The 27,477-nt window shown below is 40.2% G+C and overlaps 1 protein-coding gene across 4 annotated transcripts in view; it reads left to right on the forward strand.

Annotated features, from left to right (window-relative positions):
* LOC126480907 (band 3 anion transport protein) overlaps positions 1–27,477 on the forward strand; it is a 603,907-nt gene that overhangs the window by 376,951 nt on the left and 199,479 nt on the right. For all 4 annotated transcript variants that reach the window (XM_050104308.1, XM_050104310.1, XM_050104309.1 and 1 more), the window contains one exon: positions 10,540–10,708. In XM_050104308.1, the coding sequence (XP_049960265.1) occupies positions 10,540–10,708 (169 nt within the window). The remainder of the gene's footprint in view (positions 1–10,539; positions 10,709–27,477) is intronic.

Below are 27,477 nucleotides of genomic sequence, written 5' to 3' on the forward strand. Positions count from 1 at the left end.
TGGGACTTAACTGCTAAGATCATCAGTCCCTAAGGTTACACACTACTTAACCTAAATTATCCTAAGGACAAACACACACACCCATGCCCGAGAGAGGACTCGAACCTTCGCCGGGACCAGCCGCATAGTCCACGACTGCAGCGGCCTAGACCGTTCGGCTAATCCCCTGCGGTTGTGGCAGATAAATTGTCCTTATCCGCACAGGTAGAATACATGTTTGTGTTTCTGTAACTATGTTTCACAACCGTCACACGGGCTGTCTTCAGTAACAGTATGTCTGTTTTGTAAATATATATCTTAATGTTTAAATGGTGTATGATGTCTGTAAGTGGTTTCACTGAGGGCAGAAGATAACGAAAAAGTGATCGTAAAAGCTACTAGCGATTTTCACATTGTGTGACATAGTAGCAAGCACTAATACAAATATACAGGGTGTTTCAAAATCAATGTACGAGTTTTAAGGCTTTGTAGCATTTATTACACTTAACTTACAATTGTAAATCAAACATCAAATGAAAGAGAAACTGTAACAGTTTTTCTTAAAAGTGTTCAGTGTGAGCACCATCGTCACACATAGAGTCGATAGGCGAGTTTTTCCAAAACCTTGATCACTATGTCCACAGTAATTGTTGCAACAGTGCTGCTTCTGAAGTCGGATAGATCACCTGGTAGCGGAGGCATATACGCATCATCATTTATGAACCCCCAAAGACAAAAATCGCGTAGGGGCAGATCGTGTGTGAACATGAAGATCATATAAAACGAGCTCTGTCATCCAGCGTCTTGCGGCCAATCCAGCTGTCGGGTACAACGTCGTCTAACCAGTCGCGCGCTGAGTAATGCCAGTGAGATGGCGCACCATTTTGCTGCTCAGAAACACCAGTTACAGTTGCTTCACCGAAAAAGTCGAGAGGAGTCTCGTTGTAACTGTACCATCTCGTGGGCATTTGATTACCCCCAGATACACACATTACGTGTGTTCACATTTCCATTTAGGTGAAATTTCAGTTCACTCCTGAAGACGACATGATCCAGGAAATCTTCATCTCATGCAGCAAAATTTCATTTGCGAAGCTGCCACGTAAACCGTAGTATGTATGCTTTAGAGCTTGTAACAACTGCGAACGACAAGGACGAACTGATTTGTTGGGATTACACGTGATAGACTCTCACTCGTTCGAGATGTTTTTTATTCATTCTTGGTCGTTCCATATTCTTCCGTTTGCGCAAGGGTATACAAACAAATCTGTTTGAGTTGCTCTTTCATTTGATGTGTTATTTATAATTATAAGTTTAATGCAATAAATGCTACCAAGCCTTAAAACCGGTGTATTTATTTTGAAACATCCTGTATATAAACACAACATAAAAATTAATTTGATGGAATAAGCCACAAAGGTTTTCTTCCTTGATATTAATTGCGACTGTTTCTTCTATAATGATGGTGCTTGTATGAGTGTAGTAAAGCTGTTAGTACCGTTTTGTAGGCAAAGACTGACTACGATGTTACAGTAGAAAAAAATAAGCAATTGCCTAGCCTGGAATTACGGTACCCCATGCAATATTTTTGGAAGAATTCGCCTGTATTTGACCTTAATGTTTAATGTTCTGAATGGCTTTATGTGTAATTTCTCTCTGCAAGTGGCTCAGATTTGATAATCAGTTTAGAATTGATGCGTTTCCTGATTTTTCGACTGCTTTTAAGTGCGTTATTCCTTTGTTGACATATGAAACGAAATAAGCCAACTGATTACAGACTGAAGATGATACTATGGAGGCAGAAAGGTGCTAGGCTGATTCCTCGTAGTCTTGTGCACCTACAGAACTCCTTCCGACAAAATAGGAAAAACAGACAGACGTGATATTATTTAAAGTCCAGGAAGCGTACTGTCTGCAGTGAGCACGTGGTACTGAAGAATGCTCACTATTCGGCATCTGACAGGACTCCATGCAACGAGGACAAATCTCAACTTCCACAGCACCTGCCCAGTGGGTCAGCGCCTGTCGGAGCGCCGTTATGCAACCCGCCTTGGTTACATGAGTGCTGAATTAGCTTCCTTCCATCCCATCGTTGCCTTTCCCCTTTTCTAACATCTGGGGTCATCAGTCCCCTAGAACTTAGGACTACTTAAACCTAACTAACCTAAGGACATCACACACATCCATGCCCAAGGCAGGATTCGAACCTGCGACCGGAGCGGTCGCGCGGTTCAAGACTGAAGTGCCTAGAACCGCTCGGCCACACCGGCCGGCTTACGTAGGAAAGTAGGATCGTAACGAATTGTAGAAAGACTTGGGCAGAATGTTCACTTGGTGTAATGAATGACAGCTCTCTTTAAATATGGATAAATGTAACGTAATTTCCATAACAAAGGGAAAGAAGCGGATAGTATCTGATTACAAGAACTTCTTGAACACGTCACGTCGTATAAATATTTTGGAGTAGCAGTAAGAAGTGATATGAAATGGGTGGTCGTGTAAAATCAGTGTGAGGTAAGGCGAATGGAAGACAAATTTGTTGGAAGGGTTGCGAGAAAATGCAACGTATCTGTAAAATAAAAGGCATACAAGACGCTAGTGCGGCAAATTCAACTATATCGTCGCAGTGCCTTATCAGACAGGCGTGACAACAAATGTCGATCGAATTCAGAGACGCTTTGCTATGACTGTTACGCGTTGATATAGCAAGTACGAAAATTTAACATAAATACTCGCAGAACTTACACGAGAATACTTGCAAGGAAAACCACGTAGTCATAGCGAACCCCTGTTACGTAACTTTAGAGAAACCGTATTCGAATGACACTGGACACCCATTACGCTGGTAATACGAACTCCGTCCACAGGCCCACCGCCCTCCCGGCCGTTGTCAGTTTTCGTGACCTGGAGCTGCTGCTACTACTAGGTCAAATAGCCCCTCAGTTGACATTATGAGGCCGAGTACATCGCGGTCCAGCGCTCCCATTACGGAAAAAATCCCTGGCAGTACCGGGAAATCGAACCCGTCTCCTCCGCATGCCAGTCAACCGCACTGACCACTCAGCTACGGAGGCGGTTGTCCATGACGTTCCCACCATAGCCAGTCTCGCGTAGAATCATGGTAATAAGAGAAATTAGGGTGCCTACCGACAGTCATTATGAGAGCGGAGTAGGACAGAATATCGATAATATTGCTAATATACTCCCCACCATTCACTGTACAGTGTTTTAGTAGTATGAATAGGTAGATTTACTAAGTCAGAACGAATGCGGAACACTTCAGTTCGCGAATGCCTAAAAGCGTGGTATGGGTTGCCACTGAGTACGATCACCTCTGGCGCGCATTCCGATATTTTATTTATTTTTTATTTGCTACCATTCTGATAATACCGACAAGAGGAGTTGCATTTCTGACGCGTTAAGGAGAGACTCAACCCTAAAACTTCATTTTTCTAAAAAAAATGTAAATGGCTATTTCATATCTTTGAAATGTTTCCTCTTAGATCGCAGAACGATTTGTCTGTATTCGAATTACAAGTACGACTAAGAAGTATTTCGAACGGGCACTGCGCAAGGGGACGTAGCGCACTTGACTGCTGCCAAAGTGGTCAGGACAGTATCTGTCTACCAGAGACTTGCATCTGAGGCATTACTAGCATGTTGCACTGATGGCAAGACACAATACGCAAATGAAAGTTTGCGCAGTGGCATTTGGTCCAAGTGACGTAACCGTATCTGTCATCCAAGCTGTTTGATTGACGCCCAGCCATCACGTTGAACGATACACTAAACTGAAACATACTGACAGATAATACTGTGTGCCGGAGGGGGACTCGAAAATGGAACCTTGGTTTCTCCGAGAAATGCTGCTACCGACTGACCTCAAGGAACAATTCATAGCTTCACTTTTGCTGGTGGCGCCTTAGGCTGGGGCTAAGCATTCGGGTGAGGTTGGTACCCAACTACCCCAAAATATACATTTGTTTCAGAGTTCTTGATAGAAATGCTATAGTTCTAGAGTTCTCTGTTATAGTTCGTAACTAGCTGTTACACCAGAGTTAACCTGGTTCCTACCGCCCACAGTTGAGCGTTCCAACTTTTATGGTGGGCAGTAGACAGTAGGGGTTTTAAAAACATTTTCGTTAGATTTTCATAAAATTTTGACATAAAGTATTTGGTAAGTAATTAGTATTATATGTTTTAACTTATTATTATATGATTTTTAAATTTTGTAAAGTAAAATGACGTATCTGTTTTACAAATCACCATTATTGAGGAACCGGTGGGCTGTTAGAAGACTTTTGCTACTAACACAGATACAAAAGTAGGCGGTGAGAGAAATACGTTGACTATCCCTGCACTACAGGGGCGACTGAACGAGCATAATGATACTGTTTAAATGAACGTGAGTAGTATTGTTCTGTGTACTCTTTACATCCTTCATAGTCAATGTGTTCTTCGTTTCTGATTGTTACCTACTTCTTTACAAACAAGCTTTTTGAGACATGTCAGCCAAATCTTCCACTTTTCTTTTAACATCATTCGATGATATTCTTCTGTTTAATGGACATCCTGGAGCTGGTGTAGGGTAATGAACGTCCGCTAAATGAGAAAATATGTTTTCGCTACTTCCAGTAAATGTAAGGGGCGATCAAAAAGCTTCCGGTTGAGGGCGTGACTATAGCGTATATGCAACGTAGCGCGATTACGATTCGAGTACACAAGCACCGACACGTAAGAAAGGAATTTTTGCGGCATTCTTGTCTTTCCTGCATACGTGCGGTAAATGCGGAAACAAAAAATGGTTCAAATGGCTCGGAGCACTATGGGACTCAACTGCTGAAGTCATTAGTCCGCTAGAACTTAGAACTAGTTAAACCTAACTAACCTAAGGACATCACAAACATCCATGCCCGAGGCAGGATTCGAACCTGCGACCGTAGCGGTCTTGCGGTTCCAGACTGCAGCGCCTTTAACCGCACGGCCACTTCGGCCGGCAATGCGGAAACGTGAACTATTACCAAATGCGTCCAAACAGGACCAACGTGCTGTTATTCTTTTCTTGGTTGCTGAAGGACAAATACCGGTAGACATCCATTGAAAAATGAAGAATGTTCATGATAATATACGCGTCCTATCGCAAATGTAAGGCAGAAGTTATGCCAGCTCAAATGAGAGACTCGAGCACTCGTCCTATAGTTGTAATCTCTCCCCGATGAGATTATCACGCCTTAGGTCGCTTATAAAAGACCTCGATGGGTCGGTGATTCCTATCGGACGCGGATGTGTAGCAGACACTTAACGGACTTCTTCACGCAGCAGGACACTGTTTTAACAAACAGTTCTCTTCAGTCCAGTGCGTCGGTTGGGAGTTCCTGACCCGTCATTCCCTCCGCGCGGAAGTGACGGACTATAAATTCAGTCTTTCAGACTCGGTATCCAGTTTGTTCTACGATGTTTCGTGATGCATAACCGAAGTTAACCTGTCATGCTTTATGTTCATGAGAATTTTCAAGTTGCACAATTGTTTGGATTCCAAGTTAAGTGGTAGATTCCTATAGATCTGCCTCTAATGCCCATATTTGCGTAAAAACATCTTACCCGCTTGATGGTGTTTTTATTTTAACTAACCGAAGCTGTATATGTGCGATGTTTTTGTTGTACAGATTTTTTTTCCGCTCGTCTATGGACGTTTCAACGAAACGCGGTTACGCGTGCATGATATTCGTTAGCTGCCTGGTACAGAGAGGCAAAGACAATCCATTCGTTTGATTTGCTGTCGAGAAAGTTAATGAATTCGCGTTTACACAGAATGGGTTCCATTAAAGGCCGATGATTGGACCTGCGTTTCTCCTTTGTTTCGCGAAATCGACTCTAGAATAGATTTCAGCCCTGCTGTTTTTGTTGATCGATATATATGCCCCCTAAGGTCTAGAGCCAGTTAACAATATTTATTCAGCTGACGGCTCCAGAATAGCTTCTAAATCCTGATGAAGCAACATTTAATCGTTCATTTTTTTTATTCTTATACCAACGCTTTTTAAAATCTTGTGGGCTTCTTCTACATCGGACGAGAAGCTACATATGGTCACCTTTATAAGTATAGCTGGTCAACAATGTTATTTATTATAAAAGCTTGAGGTTGTCAAACAAATTCGAATTCACTATAAACACAAGAGGAACAATTTCATTTTATCCAGTATTACGAAGTGTACTAAGCTAGTAACACAGCCCATTTAAGTAGGAGAATTACCGCTTTCCTTACTGTGCTAGTACATCGGATTGTTTTGTCATTTGTAAAACTGTATAGGGTTCGGATCTGCTTGCCACTCGGCTGTCCTTTTGAAAAATGTTTTCTTGATTATACCTTCGCGTTCATCTTATCTTATAATCTCGCTACTTGAAGATTCTTGTCCATCAAACCAGTAAACAGACCTTTTGTCACGGTTTCTCTTATCAACTCAAGAACTAGTTAGTACTCATTTCCCCTGTTAATCAGTTAACAACGTGTACATACAGCAGCCACGATATTGTTAGATACCACTTCTCAGCAAGGCTGTAACTTGAAGAGTAAAACACACATTTCGAAAGTAAACTATTTATTCTCAAATAACACAGTAATCATAGCTAGTGCAGGGAATAAGTCACTTCTGCAAACCAGCAGCACTGTTTAAAACTCATAGACGATATCAATAAACGGAAATTTCTGAAGCTGATGTGAACACGTTTGTCTTCGCAATGAGCTTGCAGTTCTTCTTACAACCGAATATTTTTGATATGTGTTAATTTCCCTTATCGCCACAAAAAGAGGCACTATTAAATTTTACGTCAGAACGTCGGGAAAATCCTGCCGCGCACAGGTTTAACGGAAGAGACTCTTGTGTTAACTTGGTAGATCCGACCAGGGTTTTTTTCAAGTTTCGCACGACCTCGAACACAGGTAAATATATTACCCTCGCTGATATTTCATTTAAAGATTAACAGGAGTGCAAAATAAACTCGCGCTGTTTCTTTTGTCCTCTTGCATATACTCCCAAGCACTATTAAGCGAGTTATCGAACATCAGCTTTGAATAATAACTAAGGAAGAAGCCATGCCACCGCCTGGTACTCACGCAAAGCCGAGGAGACTTCCTGAACATAAGTTTGCTACGTTACAAAGTTGTAGGACTCGCTTGCTCTTCTTCTTCTTCTTTTTAAAAAGAGGAGGAACAAGTCACAACCCAGTTTATGACTCTCGCCGGTAGCGACAGAGCTGTGTCCCGAAAGAAAGAGAGCGCATCTAGCTCCAACTACCATTCCGTATTTAAAGTATGTTAATTCCCGTCGTGCGACCATATTTTGCGTCGGAATCCTTTTCACAGGAATCACCTGATAACAGATGATAGCTCGGGCAGTGTACTGCCGTTTTACACCTTGTGTACGCGATACTCCCGCCATCTATATATGTGTATATTATTATCCCCCGACCTTTGTCACGTCAGTGTACATCTGTTGTTTAGGTGATATCATTAACCATCTCAAGATAACGAATTACTGTTATAGTCAATTTTGAGTTTAATTCTGTGACAACAATTTGATCCAATATTTCTTTTATTCATAGTTTATCATCCGTAAGCTTTAAGTATTCATAAACGGTGATTTCCAATTATGAACCGTGCTATAGTAGAGTCTGTGATCCCATGCACTTTCCATTCATACTTCATAAACTATACCAAAGAATACATTGAGACTCTGTAATGGTAGAATTGTTGTAGTACTGTTGAGTGAAGTGGAATACATTATTGATACTCAAAACTGTAACAGAACAAGATTTAGCACTCTCACCTCACCGTGTAAGTGTATTCCTATATTTTTTCTAAAAGCCGCGATTGGTTATTGTTCTTACGGTATATCATAGAATAAGGATACCTGTGTACATTACAGCAATAACGCAACAGCGTGAACCGCATGTAAGGCTTCAGAGGTACATAAATCAAAAGGATTTTTCGATTCGGACGATGAAAGTGATGCTAATTTAAATGAACCAGTTCACATGAATGCGAGTCTGACGAGTGCACAGACTGATTTATCAAAAGCAAAGAAGATAGAAATTAATAGCCAAACAAATTTTCTCTGGGAAAGAGTTATTTCGATACCATATGAAATGTGTGTGCCATGTACTCTAGCTGGATGTAGTATTGTTCATCTTCCTGGACTTAAAAGTGTTGCTATCATCATTGAAACTGGAAGTATGTGAATCGTTTGTTTTTGATGAGGTTACATGTCGATGCTATATTGTTCCATAGAATGATAAGAGCACCATTCAAGGAACCACGCCTATCTTATTAAACGAAAGGGTTTAATAAAACGAAAGACCTACATGAAACTACGTATTACAGTATTAGTTACGTCAGACGGTGATGATAGGAGCGTTCTGTCAGCATCTCACGATTTTTGTTCATTTAATTATGAGATTTAAACTAAAATTTTTATTACACGTCAGGAAAAAAAGTCATAAACGCCGAAATGCAACATAAAAAATGTGCTTGTTTAAGTCACATACTTTCTTTACGAGTGCCCCGAATGATTTTGGTGTACATGTTATTCACAGTCTGTTCCTATCAGTGGTGCCCTAAAGCTTCTTGTTTCCATTGTAGGCTTCAGTGTAAATATTATTGTCGGCAATTGGTTGACGTCGGTGTCATGTGAAACGTTAACGAAAACTCACGTGTCTTTGTTAGGTACTATTATAATGAACAAGCCACGGTCGCTACCACAACTTAAATCTGATCGTAAACATCTAGAGAGTACAGCAGTTTTGGGTCATAATAACTTTAGAGTATGTGCGTGGTTCCCCTTCTTCAACAGAAGAAGAGTGCGAGGAAGGGTAGGTGTGGCATGAGTAAAAGGAAGATGAGGAAATGACTAAATACCTCTTCTAAATTGATGTAATTTTTTTTTACGTGTTGGCCGCTTAGAGTCGCTGCTGTCTTCGCCGCATTTGGTCCAGCTGACGACACCAGAAGGACCAATAGTTTTATTTACCGTTTTTTGGTGGTGTACAGTCATGAATATCTAACATCGGCTACTACAAAATTGCTATATAAAAAATTCTTCGTTGCAATAATGAACAACAGACGCAATACAAGACTGACCAATACCATAAACTCGTGTAAATGTTTTCTTGTTAAAAGGAACTACCGGCTTACATTATTAGGATAGCATCCTAGAGGCACGGCTTACGGCGTATAACTCATGACGTACATCAAAGAAACTGCACAACAATACACATATCCAAGGGAACTGTCTAGCTGTCAATCAGTTTTGCACATTGACACTTTGATAAAAGGGAGAAATTTATTAAGTGCCACTGGGAATGATCTCTGGCTTTCTTGCAACATGAATGGCAAAGTTTGTGCGTACCATTATCAATAAACCGTCTAAGAACAGGGGAAACCTCAAATGTAACGGACATCGGAAGTGAATGTCGATTACACTGGTTCATCAAGGGCAGCTCATGTATCTCAGTGGAACAGCTTGACTTCGAAATAACCCAGAGTGTCACTTGACTTCTGTCCACCGCAATAGTCGTAAACTCTGCTACGTATGAGTCTCATAAGCAGATTGACAATGTCTGCACTCATGTTAAAGACTGTGTGTTAATGGAAAATAAATTATTTGGCAGCAACAAAACTAAAGCGTTGCTGACTGAAAATCTGTAGTCTTCTTTAATGAATCATATTCTCTGCTTCATGATACGAATGCACGTTGGCGTGGCTGGCGACAAAAACAATGGAGTAGAAACACATCTCAACCGTCCTTGTATGGACACAGGATGACACTGACAACAGTTTGGTCAAATTAATTGTTTTTGTGGCACTGTGGAGTAGGGGTATCATTAATCTATAAAAATGATGTTATTGACTGACAGTGTGACAAGTAGCCTATTTCTTGCAAAGAGATCATGTTCATCTGTATGTGGTGACCATGTTCCCAGAGAAGGAAAGTATTTTCCACCAGGTAATATAGACTTCGGCACACAGCTAGAAGTTGTTGGTTGTTGTTGTTGTTGTGGTCTTCAGTCCTGAGACTGGTTTGATGCAGCTCTCCATGCTACTCTATCCTGTGCAAGCTTCTTCATCTCCCAGTACCTGCTGCAACCTACATCCTTCTGAATCGGTAGAGCTTGGTAAATACTTAAAAGCCAACTTCTCTCACATTAAAATTTCCTACATGTTAATCCAGATGTCTCTAGCTGTTGTATGCTCTGTAAATGGCTGTTACTCTGATACAAGCAACTGGTCACAGCAATACGACTTGACAGATTAAGTGTTTGTGTATTTTGATTGTCTGATCAGTGTGATGCATGCTCATAGTTAACGAGAAATTTGGAGTAAGATTTATGGGATACTAGAAAAAATTCTCTATGTTGACAAAGAATGTGAAGGTCACTTTTTTCTTCAGGTAATAGACATGATTTTGCACACATACTGCAGTTGGAACAGAATTGGAGGTGATCAGTGGGGAGATACATTGCATTCATTTGTAAGCTGACTGATCTGTTGTCCGTTTGTTGCAGCACGATGGCCGTGGTGCGGACGCAGCAGTTGCCGACCTGGATGAGGAGATGGAGAAGGTCTTCGCGATGGCTGATGAAGATCGCTTTGATGTGGCACGCCTTGCTGCCTCTCCAGACTCCAGCAGCACCGCCGCCAGCAAACGCAGCTATGGCGAGAAGGACTATGCCTGTGAGTTCTCTAACTTCTTTCTAGATGCTCACTGAGTTGTTGACGCCCAAGGAGCCACGACATTCTTAGTACTTTGTCCCCTGCAAAAACAGATTCCTTTGTAATAACATACAATGATGTATTGTGTACAACCAACATTTATGGAACTGGGAATACTTCATTTTCAAGCAACACATAGGGTTCTTTATTTTCTTATTGTGGATAAAGAATTAAACACAGTTTCTCAGGCTGGTATGCAGGGCCCAATCATGACTCTGACATAACTCACTCATGATGAAACATAATTAATTTGCATGTGTTAATGAAATTCTTCATGTGTATACGATTTTTTAGAGGCAAATTGATGCATTTATATTTCCAGATAATACATGTTGTACATTAAAAATAATTTAACTCAGTATGTTTGGTAGATAGGTTTGAGACTGTGTTTTCGGGCAGTTTCCCACATAATTAATGTGTGAGTGTATGTTATTACTGGTCTGGTCTTCAAGCTCTGTTCATGTACTCTGTTCAGACATGCAAGTTCTTGTGACTGGCTTAACTGTAATTATTTGGAGACCGCACTGCCACATGTGTAATTGCATTAGCCCTATGAAACCAGAATTGTTAATGTAACTGTCTCAGTTTATAGATGCTGCAATTATTCACAACACCGAAATGGGGACAGCAGTTGGCATGAATACACTAAACCCCTTTTTAAGTACAATATTGATGCAATCGATCGTATAGTGTAACAGTGCCATGAAAATAATGAATCACCAGAGTGGGCATTGCCGAATATATACTGGCCGAGCAAACACTAACTAGGTCCCATCAAAAGGGCATCAGTTGAAATAATTATTAAAAGTGTCAGCTGAGGTTTGTCATGGAATTCAGGCACTGACAGGTCAGTGTCTTAAATGTTCACTTTCAACTTAATCATTTGTCATCAATACCTTATTTAATTTGTGCATAAATACTGTGTCTGCATTTAGGAAACAGTGAGATTTTATTCTCACATCTGTGGTTCAGCATAGTTTTCTCCCGTGGAAAGTTCTATGCCTAGTGACTATTCACAGTATTCCTGCACCATTAGCCAGGACAGTGGAGAATGATTGCACCACCTCTACCAGTGGCATGTGGTGTGGAAGAGTCCACTCCATAATGGCAGAAGGCAGCTGTCATACCCAGTATACCAACCCCTACCCCCTGGACAGGAGTACCACTTGATGATGGAATGGGCCTGGCATGGCCCTGTTACACCATGGCACTATCTATAAGGTGGGCTTATTGCAGGAGGCAAGTACTGCATCAGAGACATGAACTCATGATTGCTGCTGGTGGCACCACATTGTCCCCATATTCTGATAGCACTGCTGGGCTGTGAATGAATCTGGCACCAAAATGACAATTATTTACGTGGCGTAGCACCACACCTGTTATGCAATTCCTGCACTTCTAGTCACATTTTTAACAACACTACTGAAATCTGCCCTTTGAGAAATCTTTGGCCGGTCGGAGTGGCCGTGCGGTTCTAGGCGCTACAGTCTGGAACCGAGCGACCGCTACGGTCGCAGGTTCGAATCCTGCCTCAGGCATGGATGTGTGCGATGTACTTAGGTTAGTTAGGTTTAATTAGTTCTAAGTTATAGGTGACTGATGACCTGAGAAGTTAAGTCGCATAGTGCTCAGAGCCATTTGAACCATTTGAGAAATCTTTTTCCCTATACTGCAAGGACCATGGCAAGTTTCACAAAGCCAAGCTGGGCTCCCTTATTTTTATCAGAATACCAACACCCCACGCTCACCATATGCCAGCAGTTGCTTCAATACTTCATCACCATATATCCACAAACTTGCCCATAAAATAGTAGTGGTCCTACACTAGCCTTCTCCCTCAGAAGACTCGGCCACCCAGGTCACCACTTGAGACTAATCTGCAACATAGATTACTAAGTCCAGTGAATATCACACCAAGTTTTCAGAACAAGTTTTCACCACAAAAATATCTGGCAGCTTAACCCACAAAGTTTAGAGACAGCATCTAATATACTAAGTTTATTAACAAGACTTTCTCTTACGCAACTAAATTACTTATTACTATGCCACTTAATAGTTCATTAACTCCCTTGGAACACACATCACATCATGCCTTATACTTTTTCGTTACACTAATCATATACTCTTGGTAATTGTCTCTGCATACTCTCAGGGCTTGTTCCTTGCCCTTATATCCTCTTCAACTAGAAAGAGTACATCTATCACCAATATTCATAAGTGCTACAGAATTCTGCATATACTCATTTTCATGCTGTACAGATCCAGTATACTGGAATTTGCATGACCAGTGGATTCAGTTGAAGGTTAGCTCTCCTCTTAAGATAGATGAAAGCTGTGCACAGCAGTGCTAGGTATTGTGAACTCAAAGTCATGGTCACACTCTGTTGCCCTTCTCTATACTGCTGCATCAATTGCTCCACTGAAATCCATCCAACTTGTGTAGCTGTTACTTGGTTCAAGGAATTGATTAGGTATGGTTTCAGTGTATTATTTAGGAAGGTTAGATTCTGCTTTGGGAGTGCCTCTAGTGGTTCATCTAGCTAGTACAACTGTGAATGTGTTGCACGCAATTTTGTAGTTACTGCGACTGTGGCTGGTAGATGGAAGGTTGAACCTGTTATGTACAAGGGTAAGTCAATTATTATCTGCTACGTAGTTATAAAATTTTATTGTAATCAAATAGGAAACTTACAAGAACATCATTTTTCGATATAGTCGTTGAAACGCACTTGGTTCATCATTGTAAAAGCTTCCTGATGCCCTCATAAAAGAAGGTTCTCAGTTGAGGTACGGGCCAGGAATGGACCGCTTCTTTCACTGCTTCGACTGAGGCAAATCGATGGCCCCTTAATGCCTGTTTGAGTGCACCAAACAACTGATAGTCACAAGGGGCAATATTGGATGGAGGATGATCCAATACTTCAAATTTGAGTTTCTGGAGCATTTCAGCAGTGTGGGCACCAGTATGCAGATGGGCATTGTCATGCAACAACACAACACCTTTTGACAGCAATCCTCGTCGTTTGCTTCGAAGTGCAGGCTGTAGCCTGACAGTAAGCATCTCACTGTAATGTCGACTGTTTATTGTTGTGCTCCTTTCCCCATAATGTTCCAGTACTGGACCTTGTGGGTCCCAAAAAACTGTAAGCATCAGTTTTCCTGCGGACGATGGGTCTTGAACTTTTTCTTGCACAGCGAATTTGGATGTTTCCATTCCATACTCTGCCTTTTATTCTCCATCTCGTAATGGTGGATCCATGTTTCGTCACCAGCAATGATCCTGTCTAAGAAGTTGTCCCCTTTGTTGCCATAGCAATCCAAATGTTTTTTGCAGATGTCCAAGTGCATTTGTTTATGCAACTGTCTGAGTTGTTTTGGGATTCATCTTGCACAAACTTTATGAAACCCAGGTCTGTTGTGGATGATTTCGCAGGCAGAACCATGGCTAATTTGCAGACAATGAGCCACTTTGTCAGTTGTTAATCGTCTTTCTAAGAGAATCATTTCACATGAATGCTCAATGGTTTCTTCATTTGTGGCGGTAAACGGTCGTCTGGCTCCTTCATCGTGCGTAACACTTGTGTGATCATTTTGGAATGTTTCTGTCCATTCGCAGACACTCCATTGTGACAAAACACTGTTCCCATACTGTACCAAAAGTCTTCGATACACTTTCCGACTGCAAGAAATGGATCACTGAATGTTGCTGTTTTTTGGTGCAAATAGACAGCGGAGCAGCCATGACTAACAACACAGCAGCGATAATGAAACTAACCTAGCAGGTTGAAAATTGAAAAGATATAACAACAAATAAACAAAGCATGTGTCATCAATGTAAAACGACAGTACCACCAAAATAAACAAAAATATAACTAAATTGCGGATTATAATTGACTTACCCTCTTATAACTACTCTTTTACTTAAGAACAATATTATCAGGCTTATTTTCATATAGAGGAGAGGTGATTGATAATATTGGTAATAATTAATAGCATTGAAAAAGTTGTAATTAAAATTATTTATATATAATCTCTCAACAGAATGATACTTGTAACAAAGTAGTGCTTCAGGGAAATCAAAGTGGGTTTAATGTGGCTACTTTTGTGTCTAAATCCTACTGTATAAACCAAGTGTGAGTATTGTTAGCTCTCGTGTCTTGTTTTCTGCACTCTGAATAAGTCTATGTAGCTGTGGCATGCGATACAGCGGGCATTTCCATGTGATATGCTATGGAAGGGATCAGGACACTTTTGTTAAACTGGAAGAAAATTGGCTATAGTTAATTTTTACAGGACAGACCTTTTCTGTAAGGCCATGGACTAAGAATATCTGAAAATTTGTGTGCATGAGAAAAAGTAGCGATCAGTATTAAATTCTGTTACATGCCGAATAACTGGTAATCGGATCTGTGGACTGTACAAAGGGACGTTAAATTGAATATAAGAGCAGAACTGCACACTCAGGTTTGTGAAAGTAAAAGTGAATGAAGTTTGAATGACCGTATCGATGTATAGTAATGGTCCATAATCCGTGCTATAATATCTTTGAGTGATGAACTATAAAAATCACGGACATTTTAGTCGCCGTAAATGTGGAGAGTAATTGTAGGATCAACCCTCCTTTTCCCTCTATACAAAGCAGAATCATTTAATCATTAATTATTATTGATGTTAATAAAAAACTAAAGTGATGTCCATAATTACAGGTGTATTAGTAATTACTAACATCCAAAGATGTTATTAAATATCTTGTCTTCGGTATGCAGCAGCAAATTTAGGCTGATCGACGGAGCAAAAGGTTAACATTAATTATTATTATTAACACCTGAACCACAATCCACTACCTCTTAGCTCCACTCCCTTGCCTCTATGAGCCTTTACTGCTTGTAGCAGCATGCCACTACAACCACATTGTTGTATATAGCATTTGTAACAGCCTTCTCGTGGTGACTCTTGCATCTGACACAATCCACCCATGCTTGCATGATTCCCAGATCTTGATTTACAGTATTCTTTGCTGCCTTCTCATGTTTCATCATCTCACTCATTAGTTTCCATGGCATATGTGTATTGATGAACACTTTGCTCTCCAAGCTTACTATCTGCATGGTACTCCACTCCACCACCAACTTGGTATCCTCTGCAAATTCTTCACCACCTCTACAGTCCCATTCAACTCCCTGATGTCAGGGGCATCTGTGTTCTGAATGCTGTCTTCAAAACTCTCCTTCTAGCATTTATCCAATCCCTCCTCTGTCAACGTAGTGAATGCGGCACAACTTGTGCTGCTTGCTATATCTGCTCCCTTTGTCATTCGTAAGACTTAATAGACTTCTCACATTTCCTGGAAACTTTTCCAAGCACACTATTGGTCTTGGTTCTTAGTTGAAACCCAGAAAACATGTCCTCTAGCCTCCTCCCTTCATTCCTAACCTCCTACGCATTAAAAACTAAAATTAACTTCCGTTGATGGCTAGCGACCATCACATTATCTTGTTTGGTTGTAAGAAGTTCTCCCTTGAGCTGCTGCAGCCCCCCCCCCCCCTCCCTTTCACTTTGCTCTGCTCCTTTCCATCCTTGCCCTCGGTGTACAACAACCTGAGGACACAGATGACTATCATACTATCATCCTCCCTCCCCTCTCAAAAAGAACTGCTGGCACCAGCCAGCACTTCCATATGAAGAAAATTAAAAGAATTCTTACTCTAACACAAAACTTACTGCTTACCGATAATGTATTGCAATCTGGCAACCTGCACGTAATATCCTAAATAGTTATCAATAAACACAACAAAAGCCTCTTTCCCTTCCTCCGCCTAAGTGTGTAGGGCACCTCGTACATGGATCCATCAATCCATCCATTTTTCATGTCCACTCCTCTGTTTCCTCCTCTTCATGTCCTTCTCTGGCTTTGGTCCTAACATTTCTGAGACTGAAACTGGAGTGCCTCAGAACCCACAGGCGTCCAGCATGCACTGTTATCAACCTCAATGGCAGCTGCAGCCTAATGTTGACTGGTTTTGTTGTCTCAGTCACTTGGTGAGGTCCCAGGTGCCTTATGATAAATTTCTTAGTCTTACCCTTTGACTTATATATGTGAGATAACATTACCTACTGCCCTGCCCTATAATGTAGTAAACTCCACATGTGTTTCACTTCTACCTTCTGCCTCCCAATGCTTTCTCCACCTGTTTCCATACTTCTCTCACTATTCTAGCAAAATTATGGACCGACTAATGGCCCTTGTCTCTTCTTCCTTAATCAAGCCAAATGGTGGTGGCGTTTTCCTGTCATACACCACATCATGTGATGATCCCATATTAGTGTCGACCTTCAGATTGTATGCTGCCATGACAAATGAGAGATTTGGTTCCCATTCATTATGATGAGCATGTACATAGTAATTTAACATCCTTCTGACTAATCAGTACACTGATTCCATTCTGCCATTTGTGTGTGAGTGAAGTGGACTAGTTCTCAGCTCCTTTACACATAACAAGTGATATAAAACTTGTACTAAGTTCATCATAAAATTTGTCCCTTGATCTGTAATCATCATCTCCAGCACACCATACTGAAGGATGTAACTGGCAACCATTACTTGTTCAACCTTAGCTGCTTGCTGGTTCAACATAGCAGTTGTCTCCACACACTGCGAAAAGTGACCTATTATTGTTAACAAAAGATGATTCCCTCCCGGATTAAGTGATTCTAACACATTCACCCGCAGTCAATTCAAACAACTTGTTGACGTTTCTGGTAGTCTCTGTAATAGTATTCATTTATGATTAAAGTCCATGTGGTGTGCACATTGCACAGAATTTCTCACATACTGTTCCATGTTTCCTTTTCTTCCATTCCACCAATACCTTTCAGCCACCCTTTAATTTGTTGCTATGCACCCTCCATGACCACACAGTATGTGATCATGCATCTCTCTCAGTACTGCCTCCTTCAACTTACCTGACACCACAATCCATGGCTCTAACCTAATTACCTTATGTAACAAACTGTCACACATTCTGAACTGAGGTAGCATCTTGTATAGCTTGCAGTCATTGTCAGAATTCAGTGCTGCTTGCCATTTAGCAAGGCCATGACCACTATTTGTACTACCATTACCTTCCTGCTCAAAGCCTCTGCATTTCCGTGTTTCTTCCCAGTCGTATGCACTACTTCATAATCGAACTCACAGAATCTTAACACTCATTTTGTTAATCTGCTGCATGGGTCCTTTAACCCCAGTAACCATTTCAGAGCAGCACAATCAATCACTAATTTAAATTTCTTTCCATGCAAGTAACACGGACAATATGTGACTTCATACATAAGGCTAAACATCTCTTTTTCCAAAATAGAATAGTTTTTCTCTGGTCTTTAATGTTGTCTCAATGCATAAAGTGGTGCATAAAGCAGTTGGCGTATGGACATGCCTTTGAACATCAACGTTCAGCATGCCAAGTTCAATGTACTGCTATATGCTCTGAAACAATGCACCTCATGCATACTGTATGTCCGCCTCAACGTGGTATACAATATCACAGTGTGCTTCAGTAGTGGTTGTTGCCTATATCTGGCTTGCAGTTCACACTATTTATGAAATGAACAGGTGTAAAATTCCTATATTAGCTGTAGTAAAACACACATTTTCTCCCTTGTCCATATGACAATCATGTTGTTCTGTCTGTAATATATGCAAATAAAAATTTCAGTATCCCTGAACATGTTGTAAACCTGAAAGGAAAGCAACGTGTCCAATCACTAAGGACATCAGCTTATAAATGTTCCATATCAAACAGTCCAATACAAATTTACAGTTCTCCAAGTAAGATAAAAATTATTTCATCATTCTCCCTTTTTAGTAAAACTCTTTGTTCATTCTTCACAGTTCCTATTCAGTGACAGAGTCTTCACAAGATGTGAAATAAAAAACTTGAAACAAGAAAGTGCAAAATATCTTACTGCGAGTAAAGCAAGCAGTCTTGTAGATAAAGCCAATCAAACAAATTCCCTCCTCAGAAAGAGCTCACTCATATTCAAATAAGAGTGAATATTATAGAATATACTTCCATTAAACTAATGAAGAAGTATTAGAGTTTATTAGCAAATATGAAGGTTAATAAAAAAAATGTTTCAATCCAGTGAGATGTGAACTGACAACATCAACTGTAACCTTACAAATCTGCTTCCCTACTCATTACGCTACACTGGCCATGAGTGAGTTACGACGTTACTTTGCACCTTACTGTCTCCTGAAAGCTTTACTAATAGATATGTTATTAACTGACATTTAATTAGAACGAACTGTACCAAGAACAATGTGTTTTAGATGGATCCTCAATGTACCATAATGTGGCATAATTTCATAGTATGAAACCTCCAATAATTCCCATCATTTTCTTACAGATAATTGTATAATTAGCGATGTGTTTCCAAGAGATCCTCAATTTTTTGTGCTTACAAACAGCACATATACATATCGGCTTCAACTGAAAGCCAATACAGCGTCTCACGACTTCTGAATAGAGATGGTGTTATGTGATGCAGGTGACGTTCTTCCATCTCATTGGTCTATTTCAAATGCACATTCAGGATATCTGATATGCTAAACACTGCTCTGCATGTTCAGAAACTTGGCATGCTCAACATTTGAATGCTTGGTTTATGTGCCGACAGGTTAAGCTGCAAGATGCTCCCCAACATTGACCTCTTGGTTCAGGAAACAACTCAAAGTGTGGTTAGATGCATGACATGATAATATAAATTCCTTTTGAAAATTTGGAAAAAACTAAACCTTTACTTGACGTTAAAATTTCTTCAACCTTCAAACACAGCCTGACAATCATCTGTCCAAACAAATTTTACCCCTTTCTTCAACAGATGTGTAAGTGTCATGCTATGTCAGTAAATCCCCTTGGATTTTTTTCCATTGTTTAATAAATCCCCTTAGAAGTTTTCTAAGTAATTTGAGAATCCCAAAAACGATTGTACCTCCTTACCTGACTGAGGAACTGGGTAATCTCGTACCACTCATACAAGTCTTGTATCTGTTTTCATCTCATCTTTGCTAATTACATGCTGTAAGTAACCTACTTGTTCTGAACCAAAATGGTAGTGTTCCTTGCTTCATGTCAGATGCCTAGCTCACAACCTCTTATGTACTTCCCTCAGTCGTTGCCCATGTTCCTCCACGTTTTTCAAGAACACAGTTGTATCATCCAGGTAGACTAGATAACTGTCAGGCCTCAATCCCCTGAGTACTCCATCCGGCAATTGGTGAAATGTTTCAGTCTGAGCATACTTCAGCCAAAAGGCATCCTTCGCTACTGACTGCATGGTAACCAGAATGCTGTTTTCAGTTGGTCCTTTCGAACCACCTCCCACTGGGGCACCCATTCCTTAAATCTATGGTAGAGAAATACTGGCTCTGACCCAAGTTACCAGTAGTTTCTGTGATGTTGGGTATAGGGTAGGCATCCATCACTGACTTACTATTAACATAATGGCAGTCACAACAGAACTTTTACTTCTTAGAACAGACCATAAACTTCTTAATCAAAACCACAATGGATAAGTGCTCTCTTCTATTATCCCATTATCTAATTGTTGGTTGATGAATTGCTCCATAATCAGTGTAATTATTGATGTACCTGATAAGGTTTCTAATACATTGGTACTTCAGTTATCATCTGAACTCAATGCTGTGTAAAGTGGGTCACTGGCAATGGAGCCAGAGGAAAAACAAGTCTTCAAACTCCAGCAACAACTTCTCCATTCACACTCTTCGTACTTAATTTAAATGCTCTGCCTTCTTTCATAATTTAGTTTTAGCAGCAGCCTGTGGTTGCCCGTGGTTCACAACCTCTGTGCAACAATCATCCTCATGTGGACTGTCCAAATTTGTTACTAATGTCCTTGTCAACTTCACCTCTTTGGCACCAAAATTGTCCATATTAACTGGTACCAACATGTCATTCCTCTCCAGCAGTTCTATTACACACAACACATTGACAGGTAAGTCTGACACCACACCCACCAAAAGTAAGTCACTGTGCCACCTGATGGGATTAAAAACTAAAAACAGCATGAGTTTTGACAGACATAGGATTTTCATTTATATATTAAAGTATTTGTAACATTGTTCCGAAACTCTTTTAAAGCACATTATGTAGACTGCTAAGCTTTAGTACACGTCTCATGTTTTGTTAAAATAATAAAAATACTTCAAGAAGACATATCAGACTTCAAGAAGAATATAATAATTCCAATCCCAAAGAAAGCAGGTGTTGACAGATGTGAAAATTACCGAACTATCAGCTTAATAAGTCACAGCTGCAAAATACTAACACGAATTCTTTACAGACGAATGGAAAAACTAGTAGAAGCCAACCTCGGGGAAGATCAGTTTGGATTCCGTAGAAACACTGGAACACGTGAGGCAATACTGACCTTACGACTTATCTTAGAAGAAAGATTAAGGAAAGGCAAACCTACGTTTCTAGCATTTGTAGACTTAGAGAAAGCTTTTGACAATGTTGACTGGAATACTCTCTTTCAAATTCTAAAGGTGGCAGGGGTAAAATACAGGGAGCGAAAGGCTATTTACAATTTGTACAGAAACCAGATGGCAGTTATAAGAGTCGAGGGGCATGAAAGGGAAGCAGTGGTTGGGAAAGGAGTGAGACAGGGTTGTGGCCTCTCCCCGATGTTATTCAATCTGTATATTGAGCAAGCAGTAAAGGAAACAAAAGAAAAATTCGGAGTAGGTATTAAAATTCATGGAGAAGAAGTAAAAACTTTGAGGTTTGCCGATGACATTGTAATTCTGTCAGAGACAGCAAAGGACTTGGAAGAGCAGTTGAATGGAATGGACAGTGTCTTGAAAGGAGGATATAAGATGAACATCAACAAAAGCAAAACAAGGATAATGGAATGTAGTCTAATTAAGTCGGGTGATGCTGAGGGAATTAGATTAGGAAATGAGGCACTTAAAGTAGTAAAGGAGTTTTGCTATTTGGGGAGCAAAATAACTGATGATGGTCGAAGTAGAGAGGATATAAAATGTAGGCTGGCAATGGCAAGGAAAGCGTTTCTGAAGAAGAGAAATTTGTTAACATCCAGTATTGATTTAAGTGTCAGGAAGTCATTTCTGAAAGTATTCGTATGGAGTGTAGCCATGTATGGAAGTGAAACATGGACGATAAATAGTTTGGACAAGAAGAGAATAGAAGCTTTCGAAATGTGGTGCTACAGAAGAATGCTGAAGATAAGGTGGGTAGATCACGTAACTAATGAGGAGGTATTGAATAGGATTGGGGAGAAGAGAAGTTTGTGGCACAACTTGACCAGAAGAAGGGATCGGTTGGTAGGACATGTTCTGAGGCATCAAGGGATCACCAATTTAGTATTGGAGGGCAGCGTGGAGGGTAAAAATCGTAGAGGGAGACCAAGAGATGAATACACTAAGCAGATTCAGAAGGATGTAGGTTGCAGTAGGTACTGGGAGATGAAAAAGCTTGCACAGGATAGAGTAGCATGGAGAGCTGCATCAAACCAGTCTCAGGACTGAAGACAACAACAACACAACAATAAAAATACAGAACCAAAAGTTATAATTTTAATTGAAATATTTTGATTACTAATTGAAGTTGATTTGGGCATATTCAAGTGAGCAAATTTAAATGACAGTTATTCTATGTGGACAAATGCTTAAATGTAAAAAATACATGTTTAACAGTTAAGATCCTTGGAGTTCTGGAGTGCAAGTTTTAATAGCTTCTCTGTTTTGATTCCACTGTGACAAATTAGATTCCTCATATTGTTTTCATTAAATTAATGCATTCTTCCTAGTGTGATTGATTCAGGTATACCAACAATGTTTTCCAAAGGCACAAAACAAGAGTCTTTTTCTCAGCCCAACAACATGTTTCATTGTTAACTGCTGGGGTCACCTGTAATTTGAAATTATTATATGCAGTAAAAGTGAAGTTATCTGTTGGAAGTAATCACCACAGTACATGTTAAACCCCATGGAAATTGTTGTGTTATTATGATATGGACCTACAAGGTCCATATGGTTTGCACTGGAGATGGTCACACTGTGACCAAAATCAATATGTAAAATAAAGGATTCAATATTTATGAACAATTCTGCCATTTATCCAAATGTTGTTGTTGTGGTCTTCAGTCCTGAGACTGGTTTGATGCAGCTCTCCATGCTACTCTATCCTGTGCAAGCTTCTTCATCTCCCAGTACCTACTGCAACCTACATCCTTCTGAATCTGCTTGGTGTATTCATCTCTTGGTCTCCCTCTACGATTTTTACCCCCAACGCTGCCCTCCAATACTAAATTGGTGATCCCTTGATGCCTCAGACCATGTCCTACCAATCGATCCCTTCTTCTAGTCAAGTTGTGCCACAAACTTCTCTTCTCCCCAATCCTATTCAATACCTCCTCATTAGTTATGTGATCTACCCAACCAATCTTCAGCATTCTTCTGTAGCACCACATTTCAAAAGCTTCTATTCTCTTCTTGTCTAAACTATTTATTGTCCATGTTTCACTTCCATACATGGCTACACTCCATACAAATGCTTCCCGAAACGACTTCCTGACATTTAAATCTATACTCGAAGTTAACAAATTTCTCTTCTTCAGAAACGCTTTCCTTGCCATTGCCAGTCTACATTTTATATCCTCTCTACTTCGACCATCATCAGTTATTTTGCTCCCCAAATAGCAAAACTCCTTTACTACTTTAAGTGTCTCATTTCCTAATCTAATACCCTCAGCATCTCCCGACTTAATTCGACTACATTCCATTATCCTCGTTTTGCTTTTGTTGATGTTCATGTTATATCCTCCTTTCAAGACACTATCCATTCCGTTCAACTGCTCTTCCAAGTCCTTTGCTGTCTCTGACAGAATTAAAATGCCATCGGCGAACCTCAAAGTTTTTATTTCTTTTCCATGGATTTTAATACCTACTCCGAATTTTTCTTTTGTTTTCTTCACTGCTGGCTCAATATACAGATTGAATAACATCGGGGAGAGGCTACAACCCTGTCTCACTCCCTTCCCAACCACTGCTTCCCTTTCATGTCCCTCAACTCTTATAACTGCTATTTGGTTTCTATACAAATTGTAAATAGGCTTTCGCTCCCTGTATTTTGCCCCTGCCACCTTCAGAATTTGAAAGAGAGTATTCCAGTCAACATTGTCAAAAACTTTCTCTAAGTCTACAAATGCTAGAAACATAGGTTTGCCTTTCCTTAATCTAGCTTCTAAGATAAGTTGTAGGGTCAGTATTGCCTCACGTGTTCCAATATTTCTATGAAATCCAAACTGTTCTTCCTCGAGGTTGGCTTCTACTAGTTTTTCCATTCGTCTGTAAAGGATCCGCATTAGTATTTTGCATCCGTGACTTATTAAACTGATAGTTCAGTAATTTTCACATCTGTCAACACCTGCTTTCTTTGGGATTGGAATTATTATATTCTTCTTGAAGTCTGTCTCATACATCTTGCTCACCATATGGTAGAGTTTTGTCAGGACTAGCTCTCCTAAGGCTATCAGTAGTTCTAATGGAATGTTGTCTACTCCCGGGGTCTTGTTTCGACTCAGGTCTTTCAGTGCTCTGTCAAATTCTTCATACAGTATCGTATCTCCCATTTCATCTTCGTCCACATCCTCTTCCATTTCCATAATATTGTCCTCAAGTACATCGCCCTTGTATAGGCCCTCTATATACTCCTTCCACCTTTCTGCTTTTCCTTCTTTGCTTAGAACTGGGTTTCCATCTGAGCTCTTGATATTCATACAAGTGGTTCTCTTTTCTCCAAAGGACTCTTTAATTTTCCCGTAGGCAGTATCTATCTTACCCCTAGTGAGATAAGCCTCTACATCCTTACATTTGTCCTCTAGCCATCCCTGCTTAGCCATTTTGCGCTTCCTGTTGATCTCATTTTTGAGATTTTTGCATTCCTTTTTGCCTGCTTCATTTACTGCATTTTTATACTTTCTCCTTTCATCAATTAAATTCAATATTTCTTCTGTTACCCAAGGGTTTCTACTAGCCCTCGTCTTTTTACCTATTTGGTCCTCTGCTGCCTTCACTATTTCATCCGTCAAAGCTACCCATTCTTCTTCTACTGTATTTCTTTCCCCCATTCCTGTCAATTGTTCCCTTATGCTCTCCCTGAAACTCTGTACAACCTCTGTTTCTTTCAATTTATTCAGGTCCCATCTCCTCAAATTCCCACCTTTTTGGAGTTTCTTCAGTCTTAATCTACAGTTCATAACCAGTAGATTGTGGCCAGAGTCCACATCTGCCCCTGGAAATGTCTTACAATTTAAAACCTGGTTCCTAAATCTCTGTCTTACCATTATATAATCTATCTGAAACCTGTTAGTATCTCCAGGCTTCTTCCATGTATACAGCCTTCTTTTATGATTCTTGGACCAAGTGTTAGCTATGATTAAGTTGTGCTCTGTGCAAAATTCTACCAGGCAGCTTCCTCTTTCATTTCTTACCCTCAATCCATATTCACCTACTACGTTTCCTTCTTTCCCTTTTCCTACTACCGAATTCCAGTCACCCATGACTGTTAAATTTTCGTCTCCCTTCACTATCTGAATAATTTCTTTTATTTCATCATACATTTCTTCAATTTCTTCGTCGTCAGCAGAGCTGGTTGGCATATAAACTTGTACTACTGTAGTAGGCGTGGGCTTCATGTCTATCTTGGCCACAGTAATGTGTTCACTATGCTGTTTGTAGTAGCTTACCCACATTCCTATTTTTTTATTCATTATTAAACCTACTCCTGCATTACCCCTATTTGACTTTGTATTTATAACCCTGTATTCGCCTGACCAAAAGTCTTGTTCCTCCTGCAACCGAACTTCACTAATTCCCACTATATTTAACTTTAACCTATCAAATTCCCTTTTTAGATTTTCTAACCTACCTGCCCGATTAAGGAATCTGACATTCCATGCTCCGATCCGTAGAACGCCAGTTTTCTTTCTCCTGATAACGACGTCCTCTTGAGTAGTCCCCGCCCGGAGATCTGAATGGGGGACTATTCTACCTCTGGAATATTTTACCCAAGAGGACGCCATCGTCATTAACCATACAGTAAAACTGCATGCCCTCGGGAAAAATTACGGCTGTAGTTTCCCCTTGCTTTCAACCGTTCGCAGTACCAGCACAGCAAGGCCGTTTTGGTTAGTGTTACAAGGCCAGATCAGTCAATCATCCAGACTTTTGCCCCTGCAACTACTGAAAAGGCTGCTGCCCCTCTTCAGGAACCACACATTTGTCTGGCCTCTCAAAAGATACCCTTCCGTTGTGGTTGCACCTACGGTACGGCTATCTGTATCGCTAAGGCACGCAAGCCTCCCCACCAACGGCAAGGTCCATGGTTCATATTTATCCAAATATAATGGCATAAATGCCTATGACGCAACACGTAATTGTTTTATAACAATTGCTTATTAAAAACTACATGTATTATTTGGATCTTATATGAGAATATTGTTAACAATGGGATCAAATTTTTACTAACAAGGCCATAGCTGCAACTTTCCAAAGCTGCTGAAATTTGAATATAGGAGAATGACGTGAATCAAAATAGCTCAGTTATCAAAATGATGGGGTTGTTGGGTTCAGTAGATGCTGCTATGGAATATCCCACATCAGCCATTACAAATAGCTTCAGTAATATGGTAATATGGATATGTCCACCTTAAAACTTTAAAGTAACAAAAAAAAAAAGTTATGAGAAAATAGCAGCATAGTTAATCAAGAACTGTTCTTCTGAGTATAGTGACATGATATGTTATTTGTGTAGCTAGTCATTTATTACTGAAACATCTCTCATTCAGCTGAAAGGTGTTGAAGTTGCGTTTCTGTATAAAAAGGAAGACAAGAAAATACCATCAGACTTTTAGAAAAATTAATGTACAAACATGGCTTCTGAACTATCTGACTATGAACAATGCACTGACAGATAAAAAATCACAACACAAAAAATAATTAATGCAGAGTAATGAAATTTCGGAATATGTTTGTCTAGGTAACATACTTAAGTGATTAACATTGCACAATCACAGGAAGCATAAGGTAAGCCACTGCAAGTTTGAAATGCTGGGACACTAATAACCTGTGTAACCACTAGTGCTGAATGCAGACGTGCAGAAGTGCATGCATTATGTTGTACAGATGCTGGACTTCAGTTTGTGGGATGGAGTTCTGTATCCGTTGCACTTGATCAATTAATACAAGGAAAGTTAATGCTATTTGTAGATGCTATTGTATTTGTCACCCAATGATGTCCCATATGTGCTCAACTGGAGAATTGAGTGGCCGAAGGCAACATAGTGTGTAGGGTTAGAACAGTGGTATGTGGGCAAGCATTATCCTGTTGGAAAACACACCATTGAATGCATTCATGAATGGCAGCACAACAGGTCAAATTACCAGACTGACATGCAAAATTTGCAGTTAAGAGTGTGTGGGATAACTATGAGAGCACTCCCGCATTATAGGAAATTGCGTCCCAGACCACAATTCCATATGTAGGTCCTGTGTGTCTAGGCCACAGACAGATTGTTTGCAGGTGCTCACCTAACCTCCTTCTAACAAACACGTAGCCATCACTGAGGTAGAACCAGCTTTCAACAGAAAACACAATGGACTTGCACCCTGCCCTCCAAACAGCTCT

The sequence above is a fragment of the Schistocerca serialis genome, chromosome 5 (genome assembly GCF_023864345.2).
Source record: "Schistocerca serialis cubense isolate TAMUIC-IGC-003099 chromosome 5, iqSchSeri2.2, whole genome shotgun sequence".
In the NCBI taxonomy this organism is placed as follows: Eukaryota; Metazoa; Arthropoda; class Insecta; order Orthoptera; family Acrididae; genus Schistocerca; species Schistocerca serialis.